At 26.8% G+C, this 11,526-nt stretch overlaps 3 protein-coding genes across 5 annotated transcripts; 1 reads left to right on the forward strand and 2 right to left on the reverse strand.

Moving 5' to 3' along the window:
* The first annotated feature begins 128 nt into the window (after window positions 1-128).
* LOC138178775 (mitochondrial import inner membrane translocase subunit Tim29) lies at window positions 129-2,106 on the forward strand. Its single transcript, XM_069110998.1, has 3 exons — window positions 129-251; window positions 1,014-1,115; window positions 1,293-2,106. The coding sequence occupies exons 1-3, from the start codon at window positions 212-214 to the stop codon at window positions 1,682-1,684; spliced, it is 534 nt and encodes a 177-aa protein (XP_068967099.1). The 5' UTR covers window positions 129-211; the 3' UTR covers window positions 1,685-2,106.
* A 107-nt stretch (window positions 2,107-2,213) lies between these two features.
* AGBE (1,4-alpha-glucan-branching enzyme) lies at window positions 2,214-6,185 on the reverse strand. 2 transcript variants are annotated; one of them, XM_069110996.1, is made up of 10 exons: window positions 5,896-6,185; window positions 5,586-5,755; window positions 4,498-4,739; window positions 4,168-4,377; window positions 3,761-4,068; window positions 3,473-3,673; window positions 3,017-3,369; window positions 2,752-2,936; window positions 2,397-2,685; window positions 2,214-2,333 (listed from the first exon to the last, which is right to left on the reverse strand). In XM_069110996.1, the coding sequence occupies exons 1-10, from the start codon at window positions 6,006-6,008 to the stop codon at window positions 2,326-2,328; spliced, it is 2,079 nt and encodes a 692-aa protein (XP_068967097.1). In that variant the 5' UTR covers window positions 6,009-6,185; the 3' UTR covers window positions 2,214-2,325. The 2 variants fall into 2 exon arrangements, with proteins under 2 accessions (XP_068967097.1, XP_068967098.1); XM_069110997.1 differs by having other exon boundaries at window positions 5,827-5,966.
* A 1,418-nt stretch (window positions 6,186-7,603) lies between these two features.
* schlank (ceramide synthase schlank) lies at window positions 7,604-11,433 on the reverse strand. 2 transcript variants are annotated; one of them, XM_069111169.1, is made up of 8 exons: window positions 10,788-11,433; window positions 10,517-10,706; window positions 10,099-10,216; window positions 8,798-8,910; window positions 8,303-8,633; window positions 8,097-8,215; window positions 7,890-8,034; window positions 7,604-7,803 (listed from the first exon to the last, which is right to left on the reverse strand). In XM_069111169.1, exons 2-8 carry the CDS (start codon window positions 10,693-10,695, stop codon window positions 7,681-7,683), a joined length of 1,128 nt encoding a protein of 375 aa, XP_068967270.1. In that variant the 5' UTR covers window positions 10,696-10,706; window positions 10,788-11,433; the 3' UTR covers window positions 7,604-7,680. The 2 variants fall into 2 exon arrangements, with proteins under 2 accessions (XP_068967270.1, XP_068967269.1); XM_069111168.1 differs by having other exon boundaries at window positions 10,517-10,720.
* Window positions 11,434-11,526: the final 93 nt, after the last annotated feature.

Below are 11,526 nucleotides of genomic sequence, written 5' to 3' on the forward strand. Positions count from 1 at the left end.
AAATTCTAATTATCAATTTTTCTTCATTTGTAAAGGGAGTAACATTTCCTACTACAAAATCTAGAGAGATAATAAACAGATAACTTCAGGCGTAAAGTGACGTAAGTAACTAGAATAACTAGAATAACATGTTACAAGCACGGTACAAGTTTAAGATGAACAATTTATATTATCTGATATTACTGATGTTTTGAGGAAGAAAAGTTTCGAAATGTCAACAATGACGAGAGGAGCGTTTCTCCAACGATGGGGTGAGTAGCTACAATTACTCACATTAATATTCGGATATTATCTCTTTATTTGTTACTTCATATTAGAAAGGTTGATCTAATGTCTTGCTGCTTATTCTACAAGAATATGTACCATTTATTGTAGTTTGAAAATACGTAAACAATTTCTTCCTAAAAATAATATTGAATAGTACAGTAGGTCTTTAACGAAAAATTGTCTTACTTTCACATCATACTAACATTCTGACATTCTGCAATCTGGCAATTCTTGGAAACAATTTGAATGCAAAATAGATTTATTTTGTATAATTGTTTTGTATAATAAACGCCAGGAAAAATTAATATCAATATTTTTTAATACATCAGAAGACTTAACATGTCATGAAAAGGAAAGAATAGTAAATGATAAAAGACAACTTGTAACTTATTATAGAAAAATGAATAAAAGTTATGCAGAAGTTGCACAATTATTAGTATTAATTGCAGCAGATATTAGAAGACGTAAAGACCAAGACTGCGTTGAATTTAAGGAACAAAGAGGACAACCTCTTTTTTGTCAAAAGTCTATTGTATAATTAAATGTTATTGTTTAGAAAGAATTGTGAATATATTTTGAAGGTATAGTAACTGGTACATATTTTCATAGAATAAACAACATGATTTTTAAAAGAAACGAATGCTGAAATTAGCATTGTGTCTGAATATTACCACGAGTAATTGTTTATGAGAAAGAAATTTTAGGAAAACAAGATTGCTTTAATTGAAATAAACCTTCATTTGCAGGAAAGTATTGGAAAAATCTTTATATAGATTATAAAGAATCAGCATTGGGTGCTGCTAAAGATTGTAAAGAACATCCTATTAGAACATCTATTTATTTTTCTCGTGCGTACATTTATGTTTCATTAACGAACAATAATAATTTTAACAATATTGGTTAAGCACAAAAAGTTATTAGTATATATTTTTGTTCTAGAGACTAGTAAAAGATTAAAGTATAAAATAAATATAAAGAATAAAAATTTTTAATATATGTTTATATTAAAAACTTTATTTAATTAGTTTTAGGATCCTGTGTATATCTGCACAGGCACAATCCAGATGAGTGTTCCTTCAGAGAACATTTATTACAAAATACTATAAAAATAATGCAAGTGGGAGAAGCTATACGTAATCCAAAGTCTGAACAATATCTACAATGGTTAGGCCAATGTTACAATGAAGGAATTGTGCGGCGGCTGAATTTAGGTATAGTTAGTTTAATCTGGTTAGATGACTATGACAAAATGTGTTCCTTGTACAAAGCTGCTTGTCCTTACTTAAAAACACGATATCTAACCTTTTATCAAAGAGTGGTAGATATTGGATTTTTAGATAAATGGTGGATCTTAGAGAATAAAATGGAAGATTACGATGTAAATGAAGCACAATTTAGTGATGTAAAATATAAATAAACATAGAAATGAAAAAAAGTTATTTATTTTACAAAAAATAAAAATACGAATTTACAATAACAAACAATCCAACAGTACAACAATATAGCATCTTACTATTATTTGTTTCTGCATTTAATAACATAAATTTAAGTAATTTATTTTTATCTTGCTCTCTTAAAACCAGAAAATAATTCTATATACTAATGATTAATACACAAATTGAAAAACACAATCCTTTATTAAAAATATTTATAAATAATAAAATTTGATATCAAAATATAAAACATCTTTTATCATATTGTACATAATTGTTAGTGCGAACTTGTTTAATTTGCGTCTTTTGACTACATTATTTTCAAATATAAATATGCATACTTCAATGTGTATGTATATGTGTCAAATATATATGTAAACCTTTATTTAATAAAATTATTCCTTTAAAAAATGGCATGAGTATTTTGGTTTGTACTTTTCTTTTTTTAATTGTTTTGTATTAATTGCACCTCCTGAACTCTTTGCAAAGCTTTAAATATATGTTATTTTATCCTCTCTTACTTAACACTATATATTGATCTAAACTTTGGTAGGAAAAATAGTAACTTTTATTTATATATAACACTAAAATCAATTCTTCCTCTGGCTATGCCTCTGTAAAGCTCTTAAGTTTCTGAAATTAAGAAATTGATATATGTAAATTATCATTACTATAACCAATATTATAATGACTTACCTCGAACATAAATAATAGCTGTACGACAAGGAATGTAAATCATCATATTATTTGAATAATTAGAAAATGGTTCTGGTTTGGTAAAATGTTGTACATTAGTATCAACACGGTTTTCCCCACCAAAATCCTTATCATCACTACATAATAGAACCTTATAAGTTCCTGCATTTTTTACTCCAATAGTATAATCAGGAAATGATTTGATTGGATGAAAATTAAATACAAATATAAGTTCTGCTCGATCGAAAACAATTACTTTGTCCTCTTCATGTTTCCAACTTACATATGCCTATAAAAAGCATATAAGTTTTATCACTGGAGTTAATATACATAAATATTTTTATTTAAACCTTACAGGGCCTGCATGCAGCCATCCATATTTTTCTTCAAGAGTATTTATAGTACGATCCCAATTATTCATAAATTTGTATTTTAGTAACTCATCATCTACTAAATTCCACTGTCTCCTAGCATAATGGTAACTATCTGCATTACCAGCTCGTGGAAAATCCAACCATTCCGGATGTCCAAATTCATTACCTAACAGTTTATATATTGAGAAATATATAACTCTAAATTATTAGAAGTTACAATTACAAAAATATGTTTTTAAAACTAACCCATAAAATTTAAGTAACCTTCACCTCCCAATCCGTGTGTAATTAATGTGATAAGATTATGAAGAGCAATTCCACGACTTATGATTGGGTTAGGTGGACTCGTTATACTCATATGTGTGTACATTTCTTTGTCCATAAGCCAAAATGCAATTGTTTTGTCACCTACAAGAGCTTGATCATGAGATTCTGAATAAGCCACTGTTTTTTCCATCCATCTTCGATTACTTAGTGCCCAACAAATGTCTCCAATACTCCAATCTTCATCTCTCACCTCTTTTAAAAGTTTAATCCATTTATCAGGAATCGCCATAGCTAATCTATAATCAAATCCTATACCGCCTTCACTAATTGGCCTTTAATATTTATAGAAAAAAAAAAAAATTAGTAATTAACTTACGAAAAATTTATGCTAAAAGAAAAACTTATTCAACTTTGCAATCTTAAAACATTTTATACCTGCAAACCCCAGGCATTCCACTAACATCTTCAGCTATTGTAACAATTTCTGGATACAAACAATGCAGCATATGATTTGCAAGCATTAAATATACTACACCTTCAACATCAACATTAAGACCATAATATTCATCATAGTGGCCACTAAAACCTTGTCCAAATCCTCTTGAATGATATAACATTGATGTAACTCCATCAAATCTATAAAATTTAATATTATAAGTATTTACAATGTAAATATTATATGATAAAATGACATTTTAGTGAATTTAAGGTGTAAACAAATACCTAAATCCGTCAAAATTATATTCCTCAATGTACCAACGTAAGTTGGAAAGTAAAAATCGCAACACTTCGTATTCTCCATAATTAAAAAGTCTACTGTCCCAAAGCGGATGTTGACCACGATTACCAGTATGGAAGAAACAAGCGTCGGTACCATCGAACATATTTAATCCATCTAATGTATTCTTTGATGCGTGTGACTGCACCATATCCAATAAAACATATAAACCATGTTGATGTGCTGTATCTATTAACTGCTTTAATTCTTCTGGTGTACCATAACGAGATGAAGCAGCATAAAATGAAGTCACCTTATTAAATTTAATTAAATATATTGTTATGAAATTTAACATTCACATACATTAGTTTTATAAACAAACCTTTTAAGATTATCCATGATAGGTACACACCTGATATCCAAAACTTGCATAATAGGCATGCTCCATAATAGCCATCAGTTGAATAGCATTATAGCCTTGTCTTACAATGCGAGGAATTATTTTTTCAGCAAATTCTAAATATGTGCCAACTTTCAATTCTTGAGTGGCAATACCAACATGACATTCATATATTCTGAGACTTTCTGGTTTTTTTGGTTTGGAATATTTAAATTTATAAACCTGAATAAAAATATGTCACTTTGAGGTCTTAATATATACTATGAAATTAATTGAAAATAATGTAAACTTCTAGTTGTATAAAGTAATTATATACATATTTATGTACATATATATATATACATTTTCAGATGATGGGTGCCATATACGTTGTTTATATGTAACACTTTCTGCTCGATTTTGTGTAACATATGTAGCCCAAGGGCTTAATCGTTCCAATAATTCATTGTTATGATCTTTTACAATTATTTTGACTTCTGAAAGATGTTTTATAGGGCAACTACCATCAGCATTAGGAGGTAAATGTAATTCCCATTTACCATAATCCAATTTTTTGTATGAATTAGCTGTCTTATTCCAACCATCTGGAAACAAAAATATAAAAATATTATAATGTTTAAAATACTTTTGTTTCATACATCTGTTATGCTATATATTATTAAATAAGAATTTATGTATTATATTGTGAATTGCTAAAGAAGACAAACTAATTCACACATTATTTAATGCCAAACAAAAATATTAAAACCTATAATAGATATAAACCATATCTGAAAATCTGTAAACAAAAAATTTGCAAACATATCTTAAGATTTTAAGACCAATAAAAAAGTTTTATTTTATATTATATATATATCATTAAAAAAACATAGGTATTTTTAAGCTCTAAATGAACCATACATTCAATTTTGAAATATGTATATATAATACATATAGTACAAAACTTTCTCTGATTTTTATAAAAATTAATATATTAACAAACATTTGCTTCCCAATCTCATTTTTTAATTAGAATTATATTAGTATTATAAATAAATAAAAAATGCATTAATTCACTGGGTTATACACAAACAAATATATCATGCTGTATCTTCTAAAATAAATACAATGACACAATTGAATACAGTGGTATTTAATAATTGACATGTTAAATGTTTAATTACTTTGACGTGACTTTTCATCTAGGCTTCAGTATTATAATTGCATCATATATGATAATTATGCATCGATTGATTATATTCTAAAGCATTTCATGATCAAATTTTCTTTTATGCAAAATAACTACAATCAGTGAATTGCTGGCGGCCTATACAATATTCAATGTGTTAATTATATTCTATATTGGACAATTGAATAAGCTGTTTCTGTTACATTTGTCTTTTTACAATTTTATATTAGTTTTACATAATTTATAGTTTTAATCTACTTACTAAAATCTCCCATTAAAAATAATTCTTGTGCACCTGGTGCCCATTCTTTTGCAATAACACTATTGTCTTCTTTTATATGAATTCCAAAAGTTTTATAACCTTCTGAAAATTTATCCAAAGTGCCATCGCCGGTTTCCACTTTTTCTACATAGTCTTTAAATAAAGCATATCTGGTAAAAAAAATTATTGTACATATAAACACTTTTTGATATCATTTAGATATTATTTTATCCTGAATTACCTTAATTGTATCTAAAACTATACATGTCCAAAACGGACATTTACATATGTTTAAAAATGTACATAATACCTTTTGCGAATCTCATTTTCATAAGGTTTTAGGTATGGATCTCTTTCCAATAAAGCATTTATTTCTGGAACTTCCACTTCAGAAGGATCCATACTTGACCATTTTCCTCCCATATTTATCTTTTTTAAATAAATTTATTAGAAAATAAATAGCAATCAACTTAAAGTATATCGAGACCTTATACTTCACTCAAATTTAAGTAACACTTCAAGGTGACCCTCAGTACAATTCTATCGATCGAATCTCTACCGGCCAAAAAAAAAATACGATTTTATGAAGTATGTACTTGCAATGAAACGACTTTTAAGAGTGGAAGCTTTACTACTTAACGATGTCTATCAAATATGGCGATTAATTTACTATAATTGGCGCTAATTTCAAATTTTTATCATTCGTTATACAGTACATAATGTATGATATTAGAAATGATCCAAATCATTTCTTCTTACTTTAAATTTTCTAAGTATTTAATATAATTCAACTGCAAATTTGTATGTAAATTCATATTTTTGAGAATATAATTAAAACAGTGAAATCGCAGTGGAAAATTGTCTTATTTGCCAAGTGTTATAGAAGGTTAATATACACCCCGCAAAGTAAATTAACGCTCCCGCCAAAAATTTAAATCTAAAATTGTTAACTTACTTTCCGAAGGGACTGTATGTAAGTACTATATACTTTGGATACTTTATACCTATATCTTTTTCATATTGTGTGCAGTCTATCCGCAGTCTATGTAATTATAATATTTATGAAGAATAACAACAAATAATAATACATAATTTATATATATGATAATTTTCATCATTATTGTAATCATTATTATTGTATACTATTAACATTTACATCTATATTTGTAAATTAGATTATACAAATTACAATACTGATAAAGTAATTAAAACATGTAGAAACAAGACAGGTTATACATTAAAGATGAATATTACAATCAATATTTATTTACAAATTTCTCCTCTTACTTGTCATATATGTAAATAAATTAGTGCATATTATATATTTACTAGATTTTTATTTATAGTGCTTTGATAACTTTTATAGTCTAGATATCAATGTACATTTTGGAGAGTAAAATGAACAATACATTTATTTTTATATACGAAACACTAATATTACAATAATTAAATTAATTAAATATCCTCAGAGAACTATAATAAAGGAGGTTAATTAAAGAAAAAGTGGATTAAACTTATTTGATACATTATTATTAATTTCCTTAATTCAAAAATTTAGGACATCATTTGTAAAACATATAAGAATAAATAAGCGTTATTAAACATAATGAAGTACTAAACTTTAAGAAGATTTAGAAATTACAAATATTGAACGTTTTTAAACTTTGGTCCATCATTTGTTTGACTAAATAATCAGAATTTACTTAAAAAGGAAGAAAAACACGATTTCTTAAATTATTAAATAAAATATATATAAATAAATGGTATGAGTAATAATAAAAAGAATAATTCGTAGTTCTTAATATTCACTCTTTCACACGTAAAAACATTAAAATAATGAGTGATTGTTTCATGAAACAATTAAATGACTTCTTTGTAGTGCTGAATTATTTAAAAAAATAATAACTAAAGAAGGCGAATGTTTTAAAGGTCAATAACCTTTTTAATAACTTTATCGAAGTTAAGGTTTTTAATTATCATACTACGATAAATGCAAGGGTTTATTAAATTCGCTGAAATTAATTGGCGCCCGGCTAAATATTTGAATTCTTGCCTTATTACTGTTGCAATAACTTTTTTTCTAAAAAGTTATTTGTTAGTGAACCTTCTGTCTGGAATTTTGTTTGGTAACATAATTTGTGGAATTATTTAGTGGTGTACTATCAATGGAGTTATCTGAAATATCTTCACTGCTGCTACTACGAATATCACCTTCCATCTGAAAAATTACAAGTATAAATTAAAATTCTGAAACATTTCACAATTACATTTAATTTATATAGTATCAAAAAGTGTAAAACTTACTTGGCCGGCATAGAAAGCGTTGTATGCGATTTTAAGAATTAAATATGTCCAGATCATGTGAAGGAATAACAATAAAATTAGCAAAGAATTGAAAATATAATATGCTGGGAACATAGGTACTATTTTAGGTGCCTTTATCGATGTGCTGCAACATTTAATGTAATATATTAATGAAATATATTAGAAATTAAAATCATCAGAACATACCTATAAATTATCCAAAATGGATAAACACCAATACGTGTGACAATCCATAGGACTGTAAAAATGACGAATATACAATCACATAATTTCTGGTAGTTAGCATATTTAGCCATTTTTGCAGCCTAAAAAAAATATATGTATTTTCCATGTACATATCAAATTTGTCATATCAATATTACATACCAGCAGTTCGAATAAGGCATACTTACTTCTAGAAAAATATCTGCACAATCATGCACTAATAATACCAATGAGCCAATTCTGGTTAGGTTTCCAACCCATGAAAAGCACATTAATACAATAGTAGCTATATGGTGAATGAACATTTGCCAAAAATCTTTTCTTTTTACATCAAAAAATTGAGAAAAACTTAGAGACCAGTAAAACGCCATTGATATCATATAGTACCACCATATATCATTTGAAACTGGATGATATGGATAATTATAATAACAGTGATTTATGTCCCACAACCATGGCTTGTTCCATAAAATAATTAGTCCGTAGAGAAATGAGTATATGTAATATAAACATCGCCAGCTGTAACAAAAGAATAGATTATACTAAATATTTAAAGATAAATATATATATAGACATAGTATGAATTTCAATGAAAAATTTACTTTATCATATTATTAACTTTTATATAAACGAAAAATTGAGAAGTATATTTCGTTTTTTATATTTCACTCTAAAAATCTAACCTGTTTTCACAAAATTTTGTAAGTGTTGATGGCTTATCCTGAGTACGTCTTAATCGCAACCATCTTTCTACTTGTCGTTCAGACCAATCTAATTGTTTAGCCAGTGCCAGGATCTTAAAATATATCCACATATTACAAAAAACTCCATAACATTTAATTTCTCAGTTGCTTTGATTTAGATTACATGAATCTGTTTGAAGAAATTAATATTGAACACACAATTTAGAACTGAACAAATTTTTTATGCTCCCAATATAATTGTTGTTTAATATCATGGTGTATTGTAGTATTGAAGATCAACATTGATTTACTATAATTACTATTTACCATAACTTTTTATTAAATATTTCTAAACTATTTTTCTCTTATATATTAACTGAGTAAAATGGATAATAACAAAATATTCATTAATTATATTTTACTACTCAAATAGTTATCAATATTTCTATAATAAAATATGCAAATAAAATAGATTGAAATAACATGTTTACAATTAAATTTTTATTTGGATATGAACCAGCACAAAAGATATTTGACACAGTAATAAAAGCAACATTATTACATAATGCATACTACATGACAAGAATAGAAACAGAAAGATTACACTTTGAATTAGGGGTAATGAGAAGTTGCTGGGACATGGTAGCACAGATGAACATAGATTTCAGAGAAAATGCTGTGAGAAACTGAAGATAATGGAGAAAGAGGTATCAGACAAAAAGGGGAAGCAGATCACCCAGTTATGGCGTAAACTATAGCAATTTGGACATGGAAATAACGACACATTATAGGAAACAGAGGAAAGCAACATACAACAAACAATAATAGAAAATACATCCAAAACACTATTGGAAGATGACAATGTATACAGAAATCAGACGAATCACGTTGAGAAGTAAGAATAATAAATAATAACAATGGAAACAAAAAAAGCAAATATGGGAATTAGCAAACTTCATAAAGAGAAGCACGAAGTTAGAAGGTTTCTCCTTAGATGAATAGAAAGACCAAAGAAGAACAATCAGAACAGGAACAAAATATCAAAGACTGACACATAGAAGTTTTGTAGTAATCTGTACATTAAATTAAGATATAAATATATTTAAACAGATAGTGAATTAAGATTTAGCTTTAAGGAAAAAAACCGAGGTAGAAACAAACTGTATCAAGCATGCACATATATAGAAAGATTATAATAGGCATAAGCCTCAATACAATAAACAAATACAATACAATTCATTTTTATTTATGGAAATTTTATTAATGACATCAAGAAACCAGTTAATTTAATGCATGCTTACCTGTTTATGTTTAATTTTTCTACTACGATAGGCTTTTTCTAATATTTCATTTGGTGTAGCTTTTTTTGTTCTTGTATTTTTTATACCAAGGGACTTACCAATGGGCGCAAAACAGTACCTACAAAAAGATTAATAAAGCATGTAATTTCAATTAATTGAGTTGATGTAAGAGTTTAGAATGTCCTTGCATAGTATCATGTGATCTTTTTCTATGTAATACACATTATTATAACATGTCAAAGATTATGTGCGTACTATAATTCAGCTTACATTGAAAGTTTAATGAAATACTTAAAAAATGAAATTCCAATAATAAAGAATTTAAAAAGATATAAAATATAAATATTTACTTAAATACGCTATAACCTTAGTTCAATTACAAATTTGATATATTATTACAAAAGAATAGAGTGATTACCTTTCTAGGGCGTATCTAATTATCAAAAGAACAAATGCCATAGGCAGAGGATAAATTAAATGTTGATAGTCTGCATATTTATTATCTGAATTTGGTTTGATATCTTCCCACGTTATATTAGGCGGTAACCAAACATCAGTTGACCAAAAAGCCGACGATACATTCCTTAATATATCCATTATTAGAATTCCTGCAATTGATGATCTATATTTTAATTCCAGTAAATATTCACTAAATGTTATAAAACCGAAATAATTAAAGGAATACATACTTAATCTGCTTTAATAAAGCAAACTTCAACTACCTTCCTGTGCTTGTACGCCACCGCTCGAAGATTGAGCCTGTAGCTTCAATCTCCAATACACGCGTAACTTAGTTTTCCTTTTGACTCATTTTTGTTCTTGTTTTCAAATAAACAGATAACTTATCATTATTTTTTTCCACAAAATTCTTACTCAAAATCGATTATTCGAATTAATATCTATTTTCATTACACAAACATCATTTATGAATACTAAATGTACATTAGACGTGTGTGTAATCATTCTGATAACAAACATTTTATGGATAACCTCGTTTTTAATCCCAGCAAAAAAGTAGTAGTAATGAATATAAGATTTTAATTTTTCTTAAGAAATATCAAAGTTTGTCACAAAAATAAAAAAATTATTAAGATTATAATATATATTTTTATGAATTGTTTATGCCTTACCTTGTTATGGTCTTACATATATACATATGTACATATCACGATTGGCATACGAAGTATTATTTACGAAATTTTATAATCTATTTGTATCGAATTATGTATTTTAATACTTAAAACAGACATTAAAAATTAATCTGTACTCATTGTTAGTTTCGCATTATCACAGTGCCGTATTGAGGAAAACTAATACCTTAAACTTAAACTTACAATTACCTAAGTTCTTGCATTAAATATACATTACTATAAATTAATTGTCGTTTCAATAAAATTATGCATAAATTATTTGTAATTGCATAAAATT

The sequence above is a fragment of the Bombus flavifrons genome, chromosome 4, assembly GCF_040668555.2.
Source record: "Bombus flavifrons isolate JBK064 chromosome 4, iyBomFlav1_principal, whole genome shotgun sequence".
NCBI classification, from domain to species: domain Eukaryota; kingdom Metazoa; phylum Arthropoda; class Insecta; order Hymenoptera; family Apidae; genus Bombus; species Bombus flavifrons.